This window comes from Daldinia decipiens, assembly GCF_022478715.1.
Source record: "Daldinia decipiens strain CBS 113046 unplaced genomic scaffold F4813scaffold_6, whole genome shotgun sequence".
NCBI lineage: Eukaryota > Fungi > Ascomycota > Sordariomycetes > Xylariales > Hypoxylaceae > Daldinia > Daldinia decipiens.
The window spans coordinates 91,772-117,393 of record NW_026054549.1 but is presented as its reverse complement, the minus strand read 5'-3'; the positions used below and the strand labels follow the sequence as shown (position 1 = coordinate 117,393).

At 47.7% G+C, this 25,622-nt stretch overlaps 10 protein-coding genes across 10 annotated transcripts; 4 read left to right on the top strand and 6 right to left on the bottom strand.

Moving 5' to 3' along the window:
- The first annotated feature begins 66 nt into the window (after positions 1 to 66).
- Positions 67 to 764, top strand: F4813DRAFT_291396 (GTP cyclohydrolase 1 type 2/Nif3). Its single transcript, XM_049240634.1, has 2 exons — positions 67 to 472; positions 625 to 764. Exons 1-2 carry the CDS (start codon positions 189 to 191, stop codon positions 677 to 679), a joined length of 339 nt encoding a protein of 112 aa, XP_049102297.1. The 5' UTR covers positions 67 to 188; the 3' UTR covers positions 680 to 764.
- Positions 765 to 1,116: 352 nt separating this feature from the next.
- F4813DRAFT_386533 (phospholipid-translocating P-type ATPase) lies at positions 1,117 to 5,289 on the bottom strand (the record flags this gene model as incomplete). The annotated part of the gene is made up of 3 exons (XM_049246432.1): positions 1,117 to 1,294; positions 1,357 to 2,024; positions 2,131 to 5,289. The coding sequence occupies 3 exons, from the start codon at positions 5,287 to 5,289 to the stop codon at positions 1,117 to 1,119; spliced, it is 4,005 nt and encodes a 1,334-aa protein (XP_049102296.1).
- An 859-nt stretch (positions 5,290 to 6,148) lies between these two features.
- Positions 6,149 to 8,601, bottom strand: F4813DRAFT_349582 (alpha/beta-hydrolase). Its single transcript, XM_049242195.1, has 4 exons — positions 8,322 to 8,601; positions 7,870 to 8,273; positions 7,592 to 7,816; positions 6,149 to 7,476 (listed from the first exon to the last, which is right to left on the bottom strand). Exons 2-4 carry the CDS (start codon positions 8,004 to 8,006, stop codon positions 6,822 to 6,824), a joined length of 1,017 nt encoding a protein of 338 aa, XP_049102295.1. The 5' UTR covers positions 8,007 to 8,273; positions 8,322 to 8,601; the 3' UTR covers positions 6,149 to 6,821.
- A 332-nt stretch (positions 8,602 to 8,933) lies between these two features.
- F4813DRAFT_349581 (pinin/SDK/memA/ protein conserved region-domain-containing protein) lies at positions 8,934 to 10,838 on the bottom strand. Its single transcript, XM_049242194.1, has 4 exons — positions 10,567 to 10,838; positions 10,062 to 10,509; positions 9,940 to 10,008; positions 8,934 to 9,888 (listed from the first exon to the last, which is right to left on the bottom strand). Exons 1-4 carry the CDS (start codon positions 10,581 to 10,583, stop codon positions 9,556 to 9,558), a joined length of 867 nt encoding a protein of 288 aa, XP_049102294.1. The 5' UTR covers positions 10,584 to 10,838; the 3' UTR covers positions 8,934 to 9,555.
- A 99-nt stretch (positions 10,839 to 10,937) lies between these two features.
- On the top strand, positions 10,938 to 11,854 carry F4813DRAFT_349580 (PHF5-like protein). The gene is made up of 3 exons (XM_049242193.1): positions 10,938 to 11,213; positions 11,285 to 11,558; positions 11,624 to 11,854. The coding sequence occupies exons 1-3, from the start codon at positions 11,197 to 11,199 to the stop codon at positions 11,660 to 11,662; spliced, it is 330 nt and encodes a 109-aa protein (XP_049102293.1). The 5' UTR covers positions 10,938 to 11,196; the 3' UTR covers positions 11,663 to 11,854.
- Positions 11,855 to 13,833, bottom strand: F4813DRAFT_349579 (uncharacterized protein). The gene is made up of 2 exons (XM_049242192.1): positions 12,980 to 13,833; positions 11,855 to 12,897 (listed from the first exon to the last, which is right to left on the bottom strand). The coding sequence occupies exons 1-2, from the start codon at positions 13,468 to 13,470 to the stop codon at positions 12,015 to 12,017; spliced, it is 1,374 nt and encodes a 457-aa protein (XP_049102292.1). The 5' UTR covers positions 13,471 to 13,833; the 3' UTR covers positions 11,855 to 12,014.
- A 2,182-nt stretch (positions 13,834 to 16,015) lies between these two features.
- Positions 16,016 to 17,995, top strand: F4813DRAFT_400599 (CAF1-domain-containing protein; the record flags this gene model as incomplete). Its single annotated transcript, XM_049248286.1, has 6 exons — positions 16,016 to 16,235; positions 16,292 to 16,629; positions 16,680 to 16,847; positions 16,922 to 16,970; positions 17,020 to 17,466; positions 17,529 to 17,995. The coding sequence occupies 6 exons, from the start codon at positions 16,016 to 16,018 to the stop codon at positions 17,993 to 17,995; spliced, it is 1,689 nt and encodes a 562-aa protein (XP_049102291.1).
- A 415-nt stretch (positions 17,996 to 18,410) lies between these two features.
- Positions 18,411 to 19,805, bottom strand: F4813DRAFT_349577 (39S mitochondrial ribosomal protein L46-domain-containing protein). Its single transcript, XM_049242191.1, has 3 exons — positions 19,662 to 19,805; positions 18,907 to 19,595; positions 18,411 to 18,845 (listed from the first exon to the last, which is right to left on the bottom strand). The coding sequence occupies exons 1-3, from the start codon at positions 19,708 to 19,710 to the stop codon at positions 18,552 to 18,554; spliced, it is 1,032 nt and encodes a 343-aa protein (XP_049102290.1). The 5' UTR covers positions 19,711 to 19,805; the 3' UTR covers positions 18,411 to 18,551.
- A 549-nt stretch (positions 19,806 to 20,354) lies between these two features.
- Positions 20,355 to 21,932, top strand: F4813DRAFT_379181 (Abscisic acid G-protein coupled receptor-domain-containing protein; the record flags this gene model as incomplete). The annotated part of the gene is made up of 1 exon (XM_049245420.1): positions 20,355 to 21,932. The coding sequence occupies one exon, from the start codon at positions 20,355 to 20,357 to the stop codon at positions 21,930 to 21,932; it is 1,578 nt and encodes a 525-aa protein (XP_049102289.1).
- Positions 21,933 to 22,283: 351 nt separating this feature from the next.
- On the bottom strand, positions 22,284 to 25,567 carry F4813DRAFT_379180 (uncharacterized protein; the record flags this gene model as incomplete). Its single annotated transcript, XM_049245419.1, has 4 exons — positions 22,284 to 23,832; positions 23,885 to 24,740; positions 24,802 to 24,857; positions 24,909 to 25,567. 4 exons carry the CDS (start codon positions 25,565 to 25,567, stop codon positions 22,284 to 22,286), a joined length of 3,120 nt encoding a protein of 1,039 aa, XP_049102288.1.
- Positions 25,568 to 25,622: the final 55 nt, after the last annotated feature.

Genomic DNA, 25,622 nt, shown 5'->3' with positions numbered 1-25,622 from the left:
CATCAAACACTTAGAAACATCAAAATCAACCCTCATATCCCCGCCTCATCATTATTGATCTCACTCTTATTATTATTATTATTATTATTATTACCATCCGCTTTCAATACCTTTCCACAGGATTGTATAATCTAACATAAGCAGTTAGTAAACCTCTAGTTAAGACAAATCCCAATTCCTACCACCCCATGGCAGCCCTCCCGCGCTTCACCCTAATATTCTACGCGCCCCCCTCCGCCCTCGCAGCCTGCAAATCCGCCATCTTCGCCGCGGGCGCAGGCCGCTACCCCGGGCCGGGGAACTACACCGAGTGCTGCTGGGCGACCCTGGGCACAGGCCAGTTCCGGCCGGGCGACGCCGCGAACCCGCATATCGGCGCCGTCGGGGCCCTCGAGGAAGTCCCCGAGGTCCGCGTCGAGACCCTGTGCGTCGGCGAGGACGTCGTTAAAGCCGCTGTTGGGGCGCTTAAGGGGTAAGTAGTGCTTTTTGCATTGTAACTGGCTGTCTGGTAGCTGTTGTAGTGGGAATTGTGGTATGCTGTGCTAGAGCGGTGAAGGTTGATAAAGGGGTGGGCAGACATGCCATGTCCGAAGCAACTCCGCTGACCGAGAAATCTCCTTCCAGCGCTCATCCCTACGAAGAGCCTGCCTACCACGTCATCAAGCTGGAGGATTATTGAGCACGCATGGTGAACCTGCGATTAGATGGGAAATCGTGAGATGGGCGGTCGTGCTAGGGACACCTAAGTTCACCTTTACTCTATGGATAGGGAGATATTTCCTCTAGATCAGGTCCTTTTACTCGTCCATCACGTCTAAATGTTAGTTGAGTCGTCGGCTAGGACATGAACTACACCCTATCCAAATCAACGCCAATGAAATACACCTCTTTTACGATACTTACCTACAACGCTCTAGCACCATGTCACAAAAGGCCATCAACCAGCCTACAAGTCTGCAATACCTAGTAGCACCAGGATGTATTGTTCGATCGTCATTCGCGACCTTTGCTCATTTATTATTTTTAACTCAACTGCTGGCTCTAAGCGAGATTCGTAGTAATCATATCGTCCGACTATATAATACACAACTAAAGCCCTTCCTCCCGAACCTCTAACTACCTGCCTGGCGTCGATGTCGGCATCTCGCCGTACCTCCCCCTGTGCCTTGTCGTATCGTAAGCATTGAGGACGCGGGTTTGACTTTCGTCCGCTTGCGAGAAAGCGTAGCCGCGCTGTTTTCTCATTCGCTGAACCTGCCGAACCTTCCTGATCGCCTTCTGGAATTGCTCCATCCTGTTTCATTTGTTAGCCAATACGATACGCGATAATAGAACGCATGAGAGGTAAGAGTATACCTTGGACGGTAATCCTGGATATTGTACTTCTGAATCTCCTGTATGTGGTGGTACGTCTGTGGGTAATACATCCTCTTCGCGTATTTCCAGGCGAAATCTCGCAGAAGACAGAGGAGGGGCAGAGCGAGGGTTTGTAGCCAGAAGACAGGATTCGCGAAGAGTTTTGGTACCAAACCGTCGTATTCCTTCGAGATTCCAAGCTTTGGACCTACAATTCCATAGACGACAATAAACCCATACCAAATCACCATACTGCCTGGGATGGCCATGATGTGGTACTTGGTCCAGTTACTAGTCACCAACGCCGCTTTTCCGAGAACAGTGGCAAGAGTAGCCGCATACAAAGCCGTACCCCAAACCCAGTGGCCCGCCATAGTGCCATCGCCCAGGATTAGATCGCTGTACCAAATAAGTTCGGAGAATATGTATAAGATGAGAGAGTGGTATACGGCATTTGCGATCCACGCGAAAAACGTGCTGACTTTAAAGAATTGGTTTTGTTGTCCTAGAGTATATAGTTGTGGGTAACGGTCGAGTAGTCGGGCAGAAATGTACTGATCTAGAATACCCATGACAAGAGGGGGTAGAACGGTATAGAAGACGTTGTAGAAGGACAGTGTCCAAGATTCGTAGATAATAGCCCCAGAGAAGACGTTTTGGAATGTGTACTGTCAATGTATTAGTTTCAAGAACCACTGACACTACGCCTGACATGGTCGGATGACGCGTTAAGAGAAAAGACAAAGGAGGCCATAAAAGATGCCGTGAGCTTACCCAGAATTGTGTCATATATAGAGTAATGTTTTTGTAGAATGAAAATAGGATGGTTTTGCTGATACGTTGATAGCTCCAAGCGCCGTGGACGAGCGTTAGTTTGCGCAAGAACCGGAATTGGGCGATTGAAATATCGGCTGATCGTGCGGCCTGAAGACCTTCGACACCCGAAATACCAACTCCGATATGAGCGGCTTGGATCATGGACACGTCGTTAGCTCCGTCGCCAATAGCGAGGAGGATCTCCGGCGAGAACTTCTTAACCATCTTCACAACTAAAGCCTTTTGTAACGGCGAAACACGACAGCAGATAACTGCCTTGCACATCACAGCTAGGTCGTAGAACATCTTCTCCATATCTGGCTCCAGAGCGAAAGTAAGGGACTTGCCATCGATAACAAGAGCCAAAGCATCCATTTCGACCGACCCATCCGTATTGTTCCGAATGGCATCCAGCTTCTTTTGAATATTGTCGCGAGTTGATGGGGAGTCTTCTTCATTAACAATCAGGAGCATCATGTCTTCGCTTAGCAGCTTAGAACTCATGCCGATATTGATAGCCGTCTCCTGTCGATCTCCAGTCAAAACCCAAACTTTGATGTTCGCTTGTTGCAGCGTATGAATCGTCTCTGGTACGCCGTCCTGAAGACGATCCTCAATAGCAGTCGCGCCTAGTAAGTAAAAGCTGTGCTCGAGTATCTCGGCCGCTTTATCTAGTTCATCGGATCGGTTGCCACCGACGGTGGTTTGAGCCTTATCGAAGATCTTATACCACTCCTGGAACTCTTGTTCGGGGACCTCACGCATTGCTAGGCAAAGAGTCCGAAGGCCTTCGGAAGCATATTCCTCAAGATGGACCAGGGTTTGCTCAACATGGGGGTTGTCTTCGTTCAAACGTTCCAGGATGACCGTATCAGCACCTTTACAGTATACCCGGATTTTCCCATCGGGACACCGGTATATAGTAGACATTCGCTTTCTTGTGGAATTAAATTCACAGACAGCCAAAAGTTCGTACTCGTACTCTTTGCCTTCGACTTCGATAATTACCGATCGTGGCTTGCGAGCAACAAACGTATAACCCAGGGTCAAAGCACCTTGGACTAACGCACCCTCATCGGGCGATGCAGCCTGGTACTTGATCTTGCCGCCTTTTGATTCGTCTCGCTCCGGAATAACGGTATGGCAGGTCGAGAGAAGGGCCAAGAAATGATGAATCGCTTCGGCGCTCTGATGTGATTTTATATTCTCACGCACTTGCTTAAAATCGTGAATTCCAACTTCCATGCCGTCTTGTACTGTGGCCCTTCGGTCCTCCGGTACCTCGTCCGCGTATTGTATTCCGCTGATTGTGCATTGTTTAAACTCCATCATGTTGCAGGTTAGTGTTCCCGTCTTGTCTGAAAAGACGAAACCGACCATGCCGAGCTCCTCAACTAAGGAGGATGTCCGGCAGTTAGCAGGCGTGTCTGTCTTGTCGTAGTAAATATCAAGATCGTCGTTAATCAGAATGCCATGCCAATACTTGACCATCTCGACAGTCACGAACAGCGAGATTGGGACCAGCGAAGAGAACAACACCCAGTATGTGACGAGGTCCTTGAATATCGCCTGCACTATCTCTCCGGGCTCAGTAAGGGCGTCCAGCTCTAGATAGGCAATTGTGTCTCTCCGAACGGACCGGAAAACTAATTCTCCCACGGTACATATAATACTAAGAACAAGAAGTATACCGATCAACGCGAGGACCAGCGTGTTAAGTTGACGTTCAACTTTGGTCCTCTTAATTGGAGTCGCGGTAGCATTGCGCATAAGCTTCGTCTCGTGTCCCGTAAAGACCACTATCCCGTGAATCCAAGGGGTGTTTCTAAGAGTAGCACCTCGCAGTAAAAGCTGTTCCGGATTGAGAGACAATTCCTTTTCTCCGCCACCAGCTTGCATAGTCAAGGTAGCCTCGTACGTGTATAAACTACTATTGGGTTGTTCGGAACGAATTCTGCCCCCTAACCTACTTAACTCCGCCGGGCTGACTATAGTTGACGTCTCCGGAAGCGCCTGCTTGATCTTTAGATTAGTCTCGCCGTCCAGATTCGCAGTTTCGATGTAACACAAGCCCTCCGGCTCGGAACTTGCAAGCAAGACGATGTCGGCGGGGAAAGGCTCCTCTGATTCTACTCGTACTATGTCTCCCACGGAAACGTTGATCCATTTTGTCTCTTCGAAAGTCGAGCCTCGCAGGATCCTAGCCTTCGAGTTGTTCAGCGCTCTATCGGCCTGCTTCCTTCTGTAATCCTCAACTAACTCCTTGCCTGCGGATACCAACAACACGACCACGAGAGGACCAATAGTAGTATAACGATTCGTCGGTGACAAATTCGGGATTTGTTGCAGGGCAGCTGTAAATAAGAAGAATATGTTGGCGAATTTAGAGAACTGCTCGATCAGGAACTTGGGTAGGAACGTTGCGACGTTGTATTTGGCGGTGGAGACGTGGTTGTCAACGTATTTGTTCACGGCGTTCGCCGGCGGGTTGTTCAAGTGAATGATCCGGGGACCGAGCGTTGACGGATCTGGTTTACTTCCACCAAGCCCGAACCGAAAGTCAAATTTCTTCTTTTGTTTCGGCTGTTCATGACCCGAATCCAGTCGGCCATGCCCTGGTTCCGTAAGAGGTAAATCCATCTCCGAGTACCCTTTTTGACCCATCCCGAACATGTTCTTTGCCTTGCCCAGGAACCCACCTCCTAACCCGAGTACACTATTGCGATTCCGCGCATTGGCACGACTCGACGAGTCGCCGGTAGCGTTCGTCGCTCCTCCGTGCTGATAGTACGATTGGCCGTCATCGGGATAGTCGTCGAAATCGTCTGCGTATCGTTGGTAATTGCTTAGACCAGACGTTTGGCTGTATTGCCTGTCGGCATCTGCTAGGTAGGGCGGTCGAGGACCCGAAGCGCCGGCGCCCGGAGGAGGGTTTTTTACAACGGGATGGGTGGTTTGGCTCCCGCCGACAAAGTCGTCGTAGGATACGGATGGTCTAGCTGAATGGTCATCATGTATAGGTTGCCTCGATCCATCATAAGGAGGTTGTTCGTCGAGGTCTAGTAAAAGATCATTCCTAGAGTTGGAGGTGCCTCTGGGAGGCGCCCTGCCAGCCATGTCGCGAAGGAATGGATCTTACAAAGGGAGCAGGATCGGAGGCATACGGGCGCAATAGAAAACCAATGTTTGCGAAATAGATTCGGTTCAGGTTTGCATTTAGTAACGGGCAATCTTAACTTTGGTATAAAGTTTCCATAGAGATGACCTCGCAGCTTATTCTTGAAGAAATGGTATTGGAAGTCGCCCCTAGTCCAACGTATCAAAGCAAGGGGGTGGTAATAAAATACGAGATGGCTCAGCTTGTAGATGACGAGAATAGTAAAGGTCAAGCTACCAGGCCTGATGAAATGCAGGCAGCAGTGTGAAAGAGAGATAGAATGGAACAGTCGCAAATATGATGAATGATGTTAGTGTTCGGATGTCGTGGCTACGATGCAAAGCATTAAAGTCTGACAGTTCTAACTAGCCTGTAAGTTGGTCGAAACGTAGAAATGTAAAAGGGTAGCATTTGGTAGCATTCATTCATCCAAAGCAAGCCCAGGCCTAAGCATCAGTGTAGATAATAAGTGGACCCCCATTCCCGTGTTCGTGTACCTACATCCATTTTCTTTTGCACAGCCTTCCGTTACTGGCCAGTAGTAATCGCCTGTGGGGCGTGAGTAACACAAGCTCTTTAAGGAGGCGCCAATGAATTTTCTTTCAGTTTGGCAGCATCAACAGGGATCTCGGCCAGCATCAAGGAAACAACATGCGTGGCTGACCAGTACACACATGTACCTAACCTAACGCAAACTACGTAAGAGATACGCACCCGATCTTTACAGTGGAATACAACATGAAGCATTGAATATTTAGAGTTTCATGTGTAACATAATCATAGGTAGGTACATGTAAGTTGGAGAATCTACATAATCACGATAAGCCCCCCAAAAGGAGGTCTTTTTACGCCTCTTTTCCACGCCGCATGCAAACAATCTGAAAAGATCGAGAAAAAACACACCTAGGAAAATAAAATAACTACCTAACCAACCACCACAAACTTTAGAACGGTAAAGAAAAGAATAACAAGCACAAGGAAAAGTGCCTAGCCTAGGTAACTCATTTGTTACGGAGCTCTGCCAAGAAGAAACCCGCGCCCTTCATCAATCTTATCTTATTTTAAGCCAAATTCAGGGGCTCGTAGCTTCTCATCGTGGCGGCGTTCGCTGACCGCAGTACCGACCGACCACCACCACGTCTTACCCAGGCTAACGCCTTCGTAACACATTATTAATAGGTAGTCAGCTAGCAGATAGTAACATTGTTTACTCGGTCTTTCTTCATCACGACAAGAATAGAAGAATAGTAATAGTATACGAGATAAAGCTAGGCTGGATGTTGCATCCCGCATAGCTAGTTACATACACTATAGTCACTACCTAGGTATAGTTCAAGTCATATAACTAACAGGTATGTATCGTGGATTTCAAACCACCACACACCGCCAGTAGAGACCGATACAAAGATTTTGGATCAAAATGATATCCAAGAGAGAGAGAGACAGCCCTTAGCCTTGGTGGGGTTGGCATCCTACGGACCAAGCTAACGCTTTACAGCGAGGCCTTAAGTTCGTCCCCCAGCACGCTCTTGATGAACTCGCCGATGTACTTATTAACCACCTCGGGGAATTGGGCATGGACCCAGTGGCCCGCGCCGGGAACAAGTTCATACCTAAATCCCGCCTCGAAGAGCTTCTCCTGGCCCTGCGCCATCTGCGGCGGGAGCGCAGCGTCTTTCTCGGCCATGACCAACATCGCCGGCACCTTGATCTTGCCGTCGATCTTCTTCGCAAGCTCCTGGTCGTCCTCGCCGCGGATGCCGGTGGTACGGTACCAATTACATGGGCCGTGAAGGCCGTTGCGCGAGTACTCCTGGACGTAGAAGTCGATGGTCTCCGGGCTGAACAGCGGGGACGGCCTAATCCTCTCTAGGTTTTCCTCGATGACGCCTATAGAGACCTTGAAAGCAGGCTCTCCTTCCGGCGTCGTGCCGCCGAAAATGCCGTTGATAAATCCCCGGAGGTGCGCCGGCGACTTGTTGACGATATTTTCTGCGACAGGGCTGGCTAGTTGTAGCTGGTATGTGAAATTCGGCAGCCTTTTGACGAAGTCTTCCAGCGAGTGCGTGACCGGCGACGGCGGCGTGTAAGGCACGCATAGGGTAAAAACTCCGCGGATCAACTCTGGGTAGTAATTAACTAGGCGCCTATGATAGACAAATGTTAGCTCATTGGCCACATGATACGACTTTCAAATCAGGGAACGGAGCCCAGATCCCCAGTTACATCTATTCAGGAAGATCATAAAGGACGAAAACTGACCAAGCGAAAGCCGCGCCCCAATCGTGACCACCAAGGATGATAGGCTCATCGGTGTGATCCTTAACGATGGCCGCAACTTGAGCGGTCATTTTCTTAAAGCTGTACTCCTCGAAAGCATCAGGGGCAGATGTTTGCCCGAATCCTAGCATATCCGGGACAATGACCTGCAAGTTCAGGGATAGCAGGTAAGGAACTTGGTACCGCCATCCAAAACCTAGGTCTGGCCTGTTGATATTCCGTGAGTAATGTAGACGTTCCTCAAGTTCAGGGGCACCTACCAGCCATGAGTGAGGAGAACAGTGGCAACAGGCTTGCCCTGCGGCTTAGCTAGTACGTAGTGGTATTTGATATCTCCAAAGGACTTGAACTTATGTTCGACCCGAGTGTCATTGGGGACCAATGCATCGACAGTCATGTTGACTTAATTCAGGGGTTTCTCAATATAGTATATGGGTGAGTCTTATGTATGAGGCCTTCTTCCACAAAGTTGGTGAGAACTGCGAGAGGGAGAACAGACGGAATCTATGGACCTTTTTATATGCCTGCCGGAGAGCCGGTACCCACTTCGGTCGACTACCTAACATGGCTTACCTATAATTCTTGGAGAACTTCTAAAAGAGGCAATTATAAACCATGATGACTTTCGTTAATCGATAGACATTTGTAAGACACGCAATGTTGGATGCACGTCGTTAGCGGGGTCAAAATAAGTGCCTAACGAAGGGAATACCTTCGTAAAAGATTCTCTCGAGATATATCAAGCAGGAAAATACTAAAAACCCATACTAATATGAAATAGTTAGACCCTTTATAAATTTCATCCCGAATGCTTCACATAATAAACTTAGGAGTTGTCAATCAGGCTAGTTACCACACAGCAGAACTACGCCACTTCATGCAGATACTGTATTATTAATAGGGGTTGGCGAGACCAGACGTGTCTAAACCTAAGAAACCCGGTTGATCGGGTTTAGAGACACTGAGACAGCAGCAAGTCCGTACAGGCTTACCCACAATGCATATTATCCTATGATATCCCGAGGTCAGAAAAGACCTGTACGGCTTTTAAGGTGATGTCTGGGCCAAGAGATCGGGGGTGTTATTCGGTGTAATTGTCCAATCGTCCGTTTACGAGTCTACGGACTTCGACCTGTCATACTATGTATACGTCTAACCTACCTCCTGGTGTGATATATAGGTACATAGGTACCGCTAGTGGGCCAATTAGCGTGTCGTGTCGTGTCGTGTGCCTCGGCACACATCAAGAACGGCAACGGCTCCCGTGGCGGTTCCGCAAAAAGGGGGTTCATACACTACATAGATTGCCGAGCACGTTGAATATATTTAATACTGCTCACCTGATACTATAGACGGCATATTATTGCTGCAAGAGAACTTCTCCAAGTATATACATGACACATAATGTAAGGAACACGCCTCGCCCTGGTACATATGCTCTTGAGGCATATCCGCGCAACCCGGATTCCATAGGGGTTCGAGGTTGCAATCTGGTTTCATTAATTCCATGACCACACCGCTTATCATGAACATTACGCCATGCGATGGTATATATCGAGAACTAAGTGTTTGTAGACCATTGCACTTGGTATGTGGTGACTAGGTAGGCATCATCCGCTGGCGTAATATGGGGGATCATCGCCAATAGGGGCACAGCTATACATGAAAAACAGAAAACAGTGCTGCCCCAGTGAAGACAGTCCATCCTTCTCAAGAATACGATAGAAGGTATGATTTCTAATCAAATTCACCAGGAATCTTAAACTCATGCGCAATGCATACCTATACATAACACACACGAACAATTCAACCTTGGCATCGAAACTTACGGCGGGAATCTCTGGTTCGCAAACCCCTATCACACCAGAACGCCTGTGCCGCCGTCCACCACCAGAGCCTAAAAAGACGTAACGTAAAATCAAAAACCGTACCGAGGGGTTTAGGTATCAGTAAATGACCGTATCCTCAACCTCCTCTATCACAACATCATCCGCCCTATCGGACTCCCTTTCATGACCGATCTTACCAGCGTGGGAAGGCGGGCGATTGGTGGGGTTAGATTGTGGAGGGTCAGCAGGGCGCTCATCATTAGGGTTATTACCCACTGTGTCCTTGGGTTCGGGCGTAGGGGATCTAACAGCGACGCCCAATACCTTCAACTTCTGTTCTTTGCGTTGCTTGAAATCGAGGGCCTCCTTATCGATGATGTCCTCAACCTCTCGGGTCTGATCCTTAATCATGTCTTCCTGCTCTTCTGTGAGGTCCCACGGTAGATAATACTGGAATTGTGATTAGTAGGTGCGTCGGCCACATGACAGAGCTGTTCTCACTATCTTAGGTATACTTTTAGTTTCTAGAAAACGTGCCGTCGCTAGCATATTGGAATGCTTATTCTGCATCTGACCGTCTTGTTAGCTCGAGTGACCACTAGAAGAACAGAGGTTTAGCATACAACTCGCTCGTCAAACTTGAGCTGTTCCAACTGCCGTACGGTTCTTAGCTTTACCAGCTTCTCTTCTCTATGCTTGTCGTCTTCGGCCCTCTGCTGGTGAACTTTTGCCTGCTGTCGTCGCTCAATCTCTTGACGTCTCTTTTGCTGAGAGCTAGAAGTGGTTTGACTTAATGTGCTTAGCAAACCACCAAATAAGCGCTTTCCGCGCCTCCTCTCCTCCTGCAGCGCGCTTTCGCGACAATCTGTAGAGGGCTCCTTTGGTGTAGGCAGCGGCTTGACAGTGCTGTCTTCCCTCGAGCCATCACCAACTCTAGATCTTTTCGGCGACTGGCTAGATTTGTCTTCGCTTGGTGAAGGCGATAACGCTTTGCGCTTATTCGAACCACGCTGCTCCTTGTCCGCTTCAGTGGCAATCGTTTCGCGCTCTAGGCTACGACCATTGAGAGAGCTGCATTATCATTAGCCAATTGCGACCAATAAGATTAGAGGAAAGACAGTCTCTCACGTATCACTAGATGACATTGTGCTGATCCCCCCGGGTGTCGAAAAGATTTATGAGACTATGTATAAAATGCGCAATGTTAGAAAGATGATTGCCACAGCGGGCGATCTATTAAGTTAGACCATACTTCTAAGCATTGTTTGCTTAGATGAGAGATTGACCAGACTGTCGCGCGGACGAGGCTGAAGGGCCAAAGCGCTCTGTGCGACGGGCGCGACATTCAAAGTTTACTTAAACGGTAGGAGGTGGGTACCAGCAGGTACGGTACCCCACGCTAGTGTATTATGTACCTAACGTAATCCGTATGCACGTCGGTGCCATGCTCAGCACGCTATGCAATTGCGCATATGATACCTACCTACCTAGGTAATGATAATCCACTTTATAATAATCCACTTTATAACAATTCCCTTATGTATGCAGGCTAGCAGACAGGGAAGCTCCAACCTCGTGCAGCTTGGCTTGTACCAAAGAAATCGCCAGAAGCAAGTGGCAAGGCTGAGAAATTGCCCGGAAGGCTATTATTATTGTTATTATTATTATTGCATTAGCGACCAATACTCTACGTTCCAACCATCTACAAACACTCCCTTCCCAATAATTCAACCATCCTAAGGTCCGCGATCAATCAAAATGTCTCGACATCATCCGTAAGTAACCCCCCTTGCTTACAGCTTGAGCTTTTTACTCGCAATAAGCTGAAGCTAACCTCATCTTCCAGAGATCTCGTCATGTGCCGTAAGCAATCCGGCATCGCCATCGGCCGCCTTTGCGACAAGTGCGACGGCAAATGTCCCGTCTGCGATTCCTACGTGCGTCCAACCACTCTCGTGCGTATCTGTGACGAATGTAGTTTCGGCAACTACCAAAACAAGTGTGTCGTGTGCGGCGGCGAGGGTATATCGGACGCGTTCTACTGCTTCGAGTGTACGCGACTAGAAAAGGATAGAGACGGCTGCCCCAAGATTATAAATCTAGGCAGTTCACGTACAGATGTATGTTTCCATATCTCCCACATGGGTCCTCATCGAACCTCGAATTATGCTTATACGTTTTACAGCTATTTTACCAAAAGAAAACAAATCGGACAGGGTACTAGCCTCCATGACGCCCGGGTCTGGGCTGCGGTTATTTATGCCTCGAATATTCAGAATTATTGGCGTATCTGACAGGTCAAAATCACTAATGTACACATACCTACGTGGGAAAAGGAGTTACACTTCGGATCAGCATTCAGGGTGGCGTTTAGAGGTTACGACAGTCTTCATATAGATGAAATTGACATTTAACTACCCAACATATTACCTACCAATATAACCCGATTCTCGTTAAAAACTTTGAAACGTATACGACATACTTCGTTCAGGATACTATCCGGTATTCCCGAGTGATTATTACCTTAGGTACTAAAAGGGGATGATATACAAAAAGCCATATTATAAACCCATTAATTAGATGTAGCTCACCTTAACACCCATACCAGCGGTTGATCTCACCTTATTCCAGCCCGTACCAAGAATCTGCCGAACCCGCTCGCGAACACCCTTCCTACCAAACATAACAATTACACCAATGACAAAGGCTAGCAGCCTCATAAGCAATACCGGGTTTGCTTTAAACGTAGCGCTCATCTGCTCGATGATGTTACGAAGATTTGATAGGATCATTATAGCTCGAGCACCAAGACCTGGCCGCGCTACAGCCTTCTTCTCCTTAGGGGCGGATGGCTTGGATGATTTAGATGACCTTGATAATGCAGAGCCATTAGAACCGCTCCGAGCTTTGTTCCTCGCCCCTGAAGTACTTGGAGTGTTTTCGATGCCATAGTCGACTTCAGTGCCTTCTCGTTTGGCTCTTTCTTCGTTTATTCGACGTCGTTCTCTTGCTTCATTCTCCGCTCTCAATTTCCTAGCCTCTTCGATATCCTTTTGCAGCTGTTCCTCCTGCTTTTGCTTCTCTTCGCGTTCTTTCCGTTCTGATTCCTGCTGCTCTTCCTGTAAACTTTGAAGAGCCTGTAAGAAAGCATCCCTTCGCTCGTCGTCTAGTACTGCGCTAGAGCTAATAAACTCTCTGGCGTAGTCCCATTCGTTATTGCGTAACAAGACGTGGAGGGTGTACAGTTCGAGAATCTTAACTCTGGCGTTGAGATCGCGAGGAGTGTCAGCACCACTCTTAGAATGGGACCTTCGACTTCGTGATGTCAACCGCGGAGATCTAGTTGCCTCAAGCTGTTTAGATATATCAAGGTTTGGGGTACTTGATGAGGCTAGGTAATTCTCTAGTCGCTTCTGGTTGACTGCCTGTGATTTCGCATGTGCAAGCAAAAGAGTCGCCCTAGAAAACTTGTCAATATTCGTTCCGTATCAAATTTGAGCCGCTTAACCACAACTTGAAATACATAGAAGACCAAACTTACAGATTTATAACAACATCGGAATCTACCTCCCCTTCGACGCCATGATATCCGAACTGCACCACTTCTTCCCAGATATCGCTATCCCGTACCTTCTTACATATAGCACGCCATTCCTGAGCGCCAAAGGCATCTTTTCCTTCGTCGGCATCCAGCTCCAATACCGCATTGAGAATCGTCAGATAAAGACTCCATACCTTTATCCTTGTGGATCTTGAAGCTCGAGCAACGGGTGCGGGTTCAGTCGATCCATTTACGTTGGAGCTTTCGGTGGATGGGGTGATCAAGGGCAAGACCGTTGACAAGGCTTCGGGAAGTCGACGCGTTAAGAATAATTGCGAAGCCTGTCGGTAGGTCTTGGAAATATTGTTTGATGATGGACGAGATGTTGCTGAGGATGCCAAGGACGATATTGAGTTGGACAGAACGTGGGATCCGAAGCTCTCAGACACTGACGGACTCAATGTTGCGGAATAAGAACCATCGAACGACATGGTTGCGAATACTTTTTTTTTTCTTTACCCAAGGTAGGCAAGGTAGGCAATGTAGATAAGAATCGGACCAAACGCTAACATACGCGACGATAGGATGCCAATAGCACAATTGACACTAACAAGAATAAGATAATAAAATCGATAGTGAAATCAATAGCTATGCCAACATGACATTACAGTAGTGGTAGAGCTTGCACATGCAGGAACAACACAAGCATGTGGAACCTGATGATGTTCGGCTGACGAGGTTCGGAAATCCTCGCGGTGATTGTCTGGTATGCGGGAAGATTGCACTTGCTAAAAAGCCTGAAGGCCTGGTGTGATGATCGTATTTTGATGGTACCTAGGTCGGTTACATAGGTACCTAACCTAAGGTGCGCTGTGCCTCGGTATATCGGTCGTCGGCCGACAAATGCGAATAGCGTTAGGCGAGCCCCACATGTTCTATCGTTCCCGTAAAACTACCACAATAAGTTATGTAGGCCGTAATTAATTTATGAGCTAGCTCAGTCCAATCAGGTAGCTTAAGTCGAGGTACCAGGGTACTCAAGTACATTCCGATAAGTGAACCACCTTCTTCTACATAACAGTAACTTTAAACGTACAGTAAAAATCCACTAAACGTACAGCACATCCACTTTCACGTGAGATAGCCCGATATGCCACCACCCACCTAATTTGTATTGGGATTAGCATCGCTCCCTAACAAATTCGTAGTTTTACCTGATCGTATTGTAATATCTGTATTCAATTGAATATAAAATTTAAATAAATAAAAATCAATATATTTATAATTGAATCTAATACGTATATACAGGCTACAGGCTTATATACTCAATTAGGGTAATAATACGGAGGCCAAGGCTGTTGATTTGATTGGTTATATTGACTTGGCCACTGATTTTGCTGCCCTGCAGGTCGTTGAGAAGGGATAATAGGCGCCTGTTGCCGTTGAATTACAGGCTGCTGGGGCTGTTGAGGCTGTTGGGAAGGCCCTGGAGACCACTGTTGATAGCCCTGTAAGCCCTGTAACCCGTGGAGGCTGGATGCGATATTAGGCCTCGCTGGCGCTAGCGCTGGGGATGAGGGGATCGTATACTGTTGTGTATACTGTTGTTGAGGCGGCTGTGTTGGGGCCGTTACCAAGGCTGTTATTTGCTGACTCATCGAAAAGGTGGTGATAGCTTCAATTTAAATTTTATATTCAATTGAATACAGATATTACAATACGATCAGGTAAAACTACGAATTTGTTAGGGAGCGATGCTAATCCCAATACAAATTAGGTGGGTGGTGGCATATCGGGCTATCTCACGTGAAAGTGGATGTGCTGTACGTTTAGTGGATTTTTACTGTACGTTTAAAGTTACTGTCTACATAACGTCCTGTAGTAGAGACTGTGGAGTTGATCACTTGCACGTATATCATCTCCGGAGTATATAGCACTCAGTTCAGGATTACTATGTTAATTCTTAATATTTAGATGTTCCGATGATCTACGAACAAATGGCAACTTCAGCTTTTCCATTGCCAAACTATTCAGCCTACCTAGATCAGGATGAACAATCAATTTAAATATACGAATTAAGGCTACAGGTTTAGCTAGCACTTTGGTATTGGCCACGATATATAAAATCAAAGGGAAGAAATACAAATTTCAAATATTTGGACACAGGAAACCGTAAACTAAGACAGTGATGTTTCAGTGACCTAACTATTACCAAAATTGTTATAGTCATTATCATGCACCTTTAATGTTGGCAACAATATCATCATAGACTAAGAAATAAATAAAAAATTAGACCCAGCTGTAACAGTATGACATTGGTTCTATAGTTAGGTACATATCATCAGTGTCGATATAAAGACTCGATCACAATATCACTCGACTTAAGAAAACTGAATGGGAAGTACACGTCTTAAGGGGCATATAAGATAGAAGTTGACTCGTACGTAGGTACCTTATAATAGCAAACTCTGATCAGACACAAACAGGCTCAAGTTTAGTGTTTATTTAAAGTATCTATTATTATTGCTCATCTTTTCCTAAGGGAACTAAAATTAAATACAAAACAACAAGTCCAGGGGGATGAGTCGTAGCTTCCTACCCAGCTTATTAACCGAGTAACCTATGAATCATTCCCGACGTTGCTGCCGTTAGAATCAACCGTGCGTATTTTAAGTACCTAAGTAATTTTGAAACTATTCAGTGATTGCGTGGGACAATTGGCCATCCGTTACTCTAGCTCGAAGAGACGTTGCCAGGTACCAACTCACAAACCATCAGTTCCTTCCCTAAGAACATGCCTCTTGGTCAGGGGAGATATAAAATTCTCACGTAGGATACCTGGCGTGGATATCATCTAGTTATCTGAGGTTGCAACCTACTTGCAGTCATAGCTTCAGAACTAGAAGTATATAACATTTCGTATTCTACCATAAACATAGATTCCCTTCCATCTCTTTAAAATTCTGGTATAACCTACAACAGCTAGTTGCTGCCGCTTCACCTTCAACACTAGTCCGGCATATAACCATCGACACCATGGAGGTCAACAGGAGCAACTTCTTCTGGATGCTACCACCTATTCTACACGAGGCACAGAATGCTCGTTTTGTAGCGGTGGACGTCGAGATGAGCGGTATCGCGCTTATTCATGGTCTCAACAGTGCCCAAGACTCATACGGAAAGATCAAAGAAGCGGCAGAACAATTTCAAGTGGTACAACTCGGGCTCACCTTCGTTCGCTATGACGAAGGATCAGGTCAGTCTACAATAACCGAGAAAAGAGACCGCGTTATAACTAACTCGTATGACCAGCTAAATATACCACGAGAACATTCACTTTCTCTGTTTCTCCCTTGTTTCCCAAATCCACATTCTTCGATAATCTCTCCAGACGTCTTGATAGAAAATTTAGCGTCTCAGTGAGAGCGTACGATTTTCTACAACAGCACAATTTCAACTTCAACAAGGCTTTGGATACTGGCGCTCATTATCTCAATAGAGAGGAACAGAGACTCGCAAAGCAGTTTTGTGTGTCGAGAGATCCCAACAATGAACATCTTGACCCTTCAACGCTGGACTACGAGACTGAAGAATTCTACAAGAGGACTAAGAAGCAAATTGCGGACTTTGTTGCTGGAAGATTTCGACCGGTATGACACCCCCCTCCGGACTAATACTCGTTAAGCTGATGACTTGTTAGGCCATGGAAACTACCATAAAAAACCCGTATGGAGATAGGCTGAATGGACTACAGATCCGTTTGATACACCAAATCATCCGTGAAGAGTATCCTTCGTATGTGGCAACCAGAAACGCGACATCGGGCACCGCTTCCATTGCTCTAATTGATGAATCTGTGAAAGCCAGGGTCTGTAACCCCCCAAGTAATCTTATACGCAGTGACATTTTCGAGTATCCGACTAATAAGTGATGTTGGAGTAGACCGAGGCACGAAAGAGATGGAACTTGTCGGAAGTTAATCGACTATCTGGTTCGTATTCCTCCAGAACGAATGATTTATAAACCACTAATTTTTATAGGACTTCAAATACTATTCGAGGCATTATCAGGCGGATCCTTTGCCGACAGAATGAAACAAGAATACGTTTATCACCAAAGCGACGTCCCAGAGCGCCATAGAACTTGGAATGAACTCAACAAGACATTCGACTTTAAAAAATGCGAGGCCAGTCTGAAGAGAAATAGACCGATCTTGGTTGGCCATAACCTATTCATGGATTTGGCCTATATATATCAAACGTTCTTTGAGCCTCTACCCGCTAACGTCGACGACTTCCTTATTGAGATAAACAAACTCTTCCCACGAATCGCGGATACGAGGTTCATGTATGCACGAGGTAGACATATGATGGAGCCGGATCGAGCTTTAGAAAAGATCCACCATTTCTACGCGCGGAATCCAATTCCTGCAGTCAGATTAGAATCCGGTATCAATTTGCTAGGTCCTCACCATGCCGGATCTGACAGTAAGTCCCTACTATTTATTTATTTACTTACATCGCTAGAATATTGTATCTTACTTCGTCAGGTTGTATGGCCGCCAGTCTATTCTTAAAACAGACTTACACTCTGTTCAGAGCCAAGAAACACTTGGTTCCATTCGAGAAAGGGTTCTACGCACCGAAGGAACAGAACAACCAGGGCGAAAAAGACGAAAGGGAACCGACAACCCCTGATATGACTTCGTGGCCCGAGACAAGCGCCATCAATATCCTCGAACAAGACGATGACCAAATGTTGAGAAATTTAGAAAGATGGAACATCCTCGACGAGGCAGCTTCAAGACGGGTAGTATTATCCCCCAGGCATAGCAAGGCAATGCCGCCGGCCGAGGAAATACTTACACGGGGTGAGCCTACGTCAGCATCGGGCGAAACATACTCAGAGGAGGAAACACACATGCTACCCCTCTGGACACATGACTTCTGGAGAGCCTATGGCAACAAGTGCTCTGTCCCTGGGGCGGGCTATATCTCTTTTGAACCGGTCTCTTAAGGATACTACTGCCTCTGACAAGCCGAGGTGAGGACAGTCAACCGCGGTATGCTTATTCGAGCAACAGACGATACGTTAGATCTAAATGCCGGACCAGTAATCTGTCAGATTCGCGTACTAAGACGTTGACTTGAGCCTTGGTTTGTCACGAGGTGGACCCGAAAAACGTGGGAATAACTTCACTGTTACGCAAGGAACGTTAAACCTAAGCTGCGGAAACTAGTGATTACACGCACTGAAGTCAGCAATTCCAGTATGGTAGGTTAGGTAGATTCGAGATAGCCAGAGAATATGTGAATAAACCTGAGTTCTCCCACAAGACAGGAGATTTGCTACTGTTGATCAAGCGATCTAGCCGTGATTGGACATAAGGCGTAATAGGCTGACTGAATACCTGGGCACGAGAAATGAGATGCGCTGAAAGTTAGTATGTATGTATGTACTAGCAATGTACGAGAAGGATTCATTTCCACGTAAGGTACAATATAGTACATTGTCTTTACATTGACGGTCGTAGACTGCAGAGGTTTCGTATCGTGATATCTACCTACCCGTCCTACCGATCCGCCATCATATTCCTTACGGAGTGGAAGTACTCCTCTGGTAGCTTCTCTTTTAACTCCTCTTTTGTGAGCCAGTTGAAATCTTGTAGTCCCAACTTGTTGCCCTTTAGGTCCGCCTGGCCGGCCATGATCCTCCCCTTTAGGAAGAATATCTTCTCGCCCCTCTGCTTGAGGGACGTATCCTCGTTGAATTCGGGCTGTGTAACTAGATGGGCAACAGGTACGCGGCCCACTAACCAGGTGTTCATGTTGACACCCGCTGCAGACGCCAAGACTCTTACCGCGGTCTGTGAATATGATTAGCATGAATCGACTCGCTATAGTACGCACGGTTTATATGAGACGAACCTCGTGTAAATACTCATCTGTCGGCACATCCTCTGCCGGGAACTGCCACTTCCCATCACTACTCTGAACAAGCAAGTAGAGCGTCCGGTCCAGCTTGCGGTCTAATCGCCTCACATCATTCGTCTTATCAGCCTCCGTGATCCTGGCCATCGGTTGTTCGACAGGTAGGACCTCATCCGGGTCAGCTTTCTCGCCATCCTCAGTCACCCTGTTTTCGGCATCCTTGAGCAGGATCTCTCGTATCCTCTCCTCGTTACTCAATGTGCTCCCCACTAACAACTCGTCGTTCCACGCATTGCGACCCTGGGCGTAGTATCTGCCCAGCTCCTTCGCCGCTATCCGGCCCCGTTCTTCGAATTTGATTCGCCAATCGAGGTCGGCCGCCGTGTCCTTCTTGAAGAAGAGGGTGTGTCGGAATGGCAACACTAATCGCTCGTTCAATCGTTTCTGGTAGAAGTAGAAAGCGTTCTCGAAGGGAGTGAGGGCGCGGGTTAGCAGAGGTGCGCGGGTTAGGATGATGCCGGATTTTATGCGGTATTCTGCCCTGCGGGTCGCTGTGAAGGGTGGATGTGGTTGCGATTCCGTCGGCTTAAGATGGTGAGCTTCAGCTGCCGCGGCGGCCTCGGCGTTGGCAGAGTACGATCGGAATTGGGCATCCCTACAGCTGGCGCATATGCTGGATTGCCCTTCTAATGGTTTTTAGTATCAAGCGACACAAATGTGCAATTTTGGGGATTCCGCAGAAGCCAACTTACTTCGTAATAAAGCGGCGGCAGCATTGCCACCTCTACTTGAAGCTGCCATAGTCAGGGGCAGCGAGTACAGTACCTCTCCCAGCGTCAATGGCAGAGGTTCTGCAGTTGCTGGCGATTATTTGCAGGTCGCGCGACTACTTGGAGATATTCGACTTTTTTCATGGACCCCTGTCTGGTTTGACTTAGACTTCCAATGCGCCTCGTACTTCAAGCCACACTATGGGGAGCCCCTCGAGTACGTATATATGTGGCTGAAACCGTACGTACAGGCTCGGGACTGGGGGGATCGGGACGCGCACGGATGCGTCGGAGATCCATAAGGTTCCTTGGGCTAGTAGCCGCGTGGTGGCTGGGTGGAAGGTGGGGCTTAGATTCAAGGGCAGTCGTCATTTGTCTGGGGGAATCCCAACACCTTATGACTTCGTTCAAGTTTCAACTCCAATCTGTGAAAGTTTAATCATGTAACCTAATCTCTTCCTCGATCCTCGATCTTCGATCCGTGCCTACACTTACCTCGAATGCACTACTTACTCGTCGATAAGTATTAATCAACACTTTGTTCTATGAGCTAGAATGCTATCACGGAACAATCATTCGTAACCACTGTCGTTAAGAGTATTTCCAATGGGACTCTTCAGCTGCTCAGACGATGCATGTATGGCCCCGAGCCTCGCCGCACCCTCGGCGACGTCCATGACATTTTCATTGGCACCTTTCGTAATCACCTTCGTGGTCGTCTCTATCCTGGTCTCCCAAAAGATATTTCCCTATCTGGCCCGTGTCCAAAATTCTCGCGATGGCGAAGACCATTTCCTCCCTTCCGATGCGCCCCCATCACTCCAGCAAGCGCATGCCGAGCATGGCTCTAAATCTCTACGAAGGCGAATAGCGGAAGCCGCTTTTTCTACGACGGTTGGGTTAGCGGTTGTATTGGGCGAGTTGATTTTATGCGAGATCTCTGAATTAATCAACCCTTATGCCCGAGCGCTGGCTCTGCGAGTCACTGTTCCCACTCTCTTGTTCCTCCTCGTCGTACTCATACCATTCCTCGAACTTCAGTCTCTTGTAGCTGGATCGGGATGGTCGTTTCAACGCACTTCCAAAGGTCGAATACCTCGGGCTGCTTGGATGCTTCAATTTGTTATGTTTAGTGTCTGGCTATGCGCGTTCTGGTCGTTAGGAAATCTCGTACCGGTAGGAAGTGAGGCAGTGAGCCCGAGCGCTAAGATGGAGAAGGCCCGGGCCGAGCCCGCGTTTTCTGGCAGTCTAGCACGTGCCTGTCTCGAGCGAATTGGGGTCATCGGTATTTCACTTATGGCTTTATTGTCTGGATTCGCCTCGGTTTCTTCACCGTGGCACACATTTGGCAACCGTGGAAGACGCCCCGTGACAGACGCCGATGTCTCTCGTAAACAAGCGGGTCTTGATGCTACGAATGAGATGCTCATAACTAAACGACACCGCTTGCAGAGCCTATTGCGCAAGGCAGCTGAGAACCCATCGGCTGAGAAGCGTGGGTTTGTCACTAAGGTCATCGGTTCTATCCGCGGAGGCGGTGATGCAGCAGAGATCCGCACACTACGTCTCGAGATCGCGGGCTTGGAAGCTATGGAAGCAAATCTATCGTCCTCTCTCTCTATGCTTCGCTCTCGACAGGCCAATTCGGCTCGTGCTGCAACTTTCTCGGGGAAATTACTTTCGATACCTACTTATGTATTCAGCGTATACTGCGTTTATCGTATCATAGCGACTACCCTGACTACTCTGCGGCGGTTGTATTATCCCACCGCCTCGTTTTCCTCCTCAGATCCCATTAATCGATTCCTGGGCCTCTTAGCGAAACATTGGGACCCGAAGCTTGATCAGATTGCTTGGGCTAGACAGATATCATTCTTACTATCCGGCGTCATCCTCGCCGCGAGCGCCAACAGCGCGCTTCAAACATTCCATCTCTTTGCCAAGTGGACTCCTGGACTCTTATACCAGGCTCAAGCCAATTTAGCTCTATTGATTGGGCAGATCAGCGCTATATACGTGATCTCTGCCGCTCTACTCTTACGAAGTAATCTTCCCAAGGAGGTAGGCAGCGCCGTCGGTGACGCGCTTGAAAGTGCCTTAGAGCCGGGTTTCGTGGACAGATGGTTTGAGGGCTGGTTCCTTCTAGCAAGCGTAGCGACGGCCGGGGGAATCTGGCTAGGTGGAAAGATTGGCGAATGGAGTGAGGAATGGGATGATATCGGCATGGAAGAGATGGGCCAGAAACAATCATAATGATACCACACACCTTTATTAATTCAAATAAGTTTTCAGCACCCGCTTGTGGCCGAATATGCCACTGCGCAAGACAAGTGATATCCGCTTTCAACAATATCCTCTCCCTAGACTTTATTCAATACGAGCGTACACTTCGACTTCGTTGGGAAAGAGCAGCACAGTTCAATGGTAGAGATATAAATCATATTTCCTCCTTGCACCATCTACATCGTCTAGACTACTTCCCACCTCACTATTCACCTATTTTAGCTTATATTAGGCTTATTCAGCCTATACAAAATTTGTTATCCGTCGCAGAAGGGAAACTGATTTTGAGTGCACGACGGCTACTTCGGTACCAGACTTGCCTTAGGTACCTTCGTCTGGACTATCTGATGAGACATCGATCACGTCGGGCTCAATTTCTGCCCCGTACTGAATTAACAGCTGTTCTATCCGCTTCTTGGCCTTGCTATTTAGGCCTTCTGATCCATCGTTGTCTGGTCCTGGCGTCGTTCTACGACATATCTCAAGAGGATGTAAGCTGTACCAAGGATCTTCTCCCTCCTTAAGATCTTTCTCCTTGTCTTTAAGTCTATATGGATCCTTTCCCTTGGGGTCCCCGATTAAATTGGCATCGCGGGCCTCAATAAGCAGACTCTGGACCCAGCTTTCTTCGAGGTGGTGTACCGCAAATTGAAGAGGCGTATATAAATAGCCGGGTGGGTTAGGATCCGCGCCTGCTTCGAGGAGCATCTTTAAGAGCTGGCTGGTAACAGATGCATCACTTTCGATTTCATCGAGACCCCAGGGATTTTCAAGAGCCGTAAATATGATATCGGGCTCATGAGTAAAATTCGCTCCGGCATCAATGAAGAGCTCTAAGAACTCGGGACGTTTCCACGACACACACAGTTGGAGAAGTGTGATCGGCTTCCCCTTTTCAAACGTGCGTGGAATATCCGTATTATCCAGCTGGTTGATGGTGAATTTATTCGTCCAGACGGCATGCTTTGCTTCGGGTGATAAGACCTGGAAATTGGCGTCCTTGAGGTATTTTTGCGCAAATTCCGGCCAATTGAGCAAGATGAGGCTCGCCAAAATACCCGTCTCTTGTCGGAACCGCCTATTAGGAGCTGCCTGAGGCTGTTGTACCGGTGACAGCTCATCGAGTGCACTCAGCTTTGCCCACCGTGGAAAGTGTTTACGGAGATTTGAATTTGTAATGGCTTTGATGTGTGGTCTGCCAGGGATCAAGCACTGCACTACTGATTCCCATACGCCATGATTCTTGATGAGCAAGTTTTGCCGGGCTCCTCGCATGGCCCATTCACTCATTTCCAGGCAGTGTTCCTCATAGCGAGTGGGAAATCGTGAGTTTGGAGGACGATTTCTCCCCCATTGCAGCAAACCATTAAACACGACCTGTGTCTCTAGTACGCGGATACTACCATCCGACAGAGCAAATTCGCCGGCCGGTCTTGGTTCCCCATCTTTTTTTGATTTCGCAAAGAGGAACTCCCTGACGGTATAATGAGCGACGGCAACTTTCTGAAGGGGAGAATCATCGTCACGTCTGAGCTTGGACTGAGGCCTTTTCCTCAAATTGGTTACCTTGATTAGACAGCCGAGAATGTCTTTTAATGTCTCGACATCATACTTGTGCATTGCGCCATGTCGAACATCGTGGAGCGATGCCTGCACTAATACGTCGGCGCTCTTGACCTTGAAGGTGTTGCTACATATTAGCGCCAGAGCCGTGCGAGCGAATGCGTGCTGTTCTGACTGTATGCTTTTGAGTATTCTCTCGTACGTGTCGAACAGCGTCTCCGGCAAATCATCCAGTGCTTTCGACACCTTGTCTGAGTCCATATAGATACGTTCGAGAATATCGATCTGGCATGCAACCCATCGGAACCTGGGAAAGGGTTAACTGGACTCTCTTGAAAACATGGCCATTAGATACTCACATTCCTCTAGCATTTCTCGCCAGCTTTTTCTCTATCTCTGCCCTAAAATCTGGCGCCCACAGTCTGAACTTGGCGTTTCGTTCAAACTGCTTCTCAACGTATTTCTGGATCGCTCGCATAACATCGCTATTCGACATCGTGATAGACGTATAAGGCATAAAGGCACTGCTTAAGACATCTGAATCACGGACCGTACTTGGAAGTGAACGCTGTGCGCTGCTCGCAGTCTGAGCCATTGCGTCTCCAATATCTTCCTCTTCACGGCTCGTCATCAATATTGAGACGTTCTCATAAGTTATATCCGTGCCCATTGCGATCAGCACGTCGAGCAACCTTTTGCGCGGTTTTTTGCTTTCGTCCACGGCATCGATCACTAGGTACACCCGACGGCCTTCACTCTTAAACTTTCTAGAAATGGCTGCGAAGCAGTCCATAAGGCCTTCGATAGTGAAACGTTGGGATTGGCTAAGCTTATCTAATTCCTTAGGGATAAAGCGATCGATCTGTCGGCTCAAATCTCCTACTACCCAACGCAGGAAGTGGATTGTCTCATCCTGGTTTCGTTCATTGTGGCAATAGTAGTATGAATATCCCGTCGCTCGACAATGGACCGCAACACTATCGATGAGAAACGATGCCAAAACCGTCTTTCCAGCGCCGGGGATGCCGTAGATCCATATGAAACGGCGGTAGCCGTTGGGCTCATATGAGCCTCCGTTAAGCCATTGCTTCCAGCCGCGAGAAGTGGTTATCCATTCGCATGTCTCGTCCTCCTGCTTGTCGTGTTGTTCACGATGGAACTCATGCATGTCAATTCTGGGGCACAACCAAGCCAAGACTGCTCTCTTCTCGTTATCTATTACTCTCCAGTCTTAGCCGGCGCTCACGTTCTGGAATAACTCGGGGGCTTATATTACCGTTAAGATTAGCCTCAATATCCTTTATGGAATGGGCGATAGAGTTGAGGTTCATGCTGTCAGAAGAAGTCAGCTAGCACTCTACGAAGTAGCACAGCTTGACTCACGCATTATCGGTCTGTACCGCTAAACTCAGCTGGGTTTTCTGCCTCTCGAGCTGTTTTAGTAACTCCTCTGCCTTGCCCTTCTGGAACAATGGCCATTTGAACCGCGTCGAAAGATTGATTATCGGACGCCTACGAGGCGACCGTGCTGGCCCTCTAGGAACGGTTTGGTTCATGTTGAAGATATGTGGCTCGGGCTGTGCGAGATGGTGCTCGGGGCCGATCTGGGTCTGCATCAAAGATAGCAGGTGGTCTACTTTGGAGCTTTCATTATGCTGGTGACGAGATGGTGCGGGTGTTGCTCTTCCGTGTCCAAATCTACGAAAAGGATTCTGCGTATTCCGTGGTGTCTTCTTGTCGGGGAGCTCTTCCTCGTCAGACTCTGTTTCTACTTCCGGTAACACCAACAACTGAAGCTCGTTCAATATTCGCTTGCACTGGTTTAGGGAATCGGAAAGCCCTGCCCTCTGGGTAGACCCCTCATTATCACCTAGAGTCATGTAAAGAGTCTCCAGGATGGTCTTTAGAGCATTGACCTCTAAGTGGATATTCATAATTAGCCTGGGGGCATCCTTGACCTGTCTCCCGTACTCCACAAAGCTTTTGGCGACCTTAGCAGTCAGCCTGATAACATCGGGAATGGAGATTATGGAATCGGCCATATTTCCGGTTGATGTTCTATCAAGGGTTAAGGTCAAGAGATGGCTGTGATGGTAA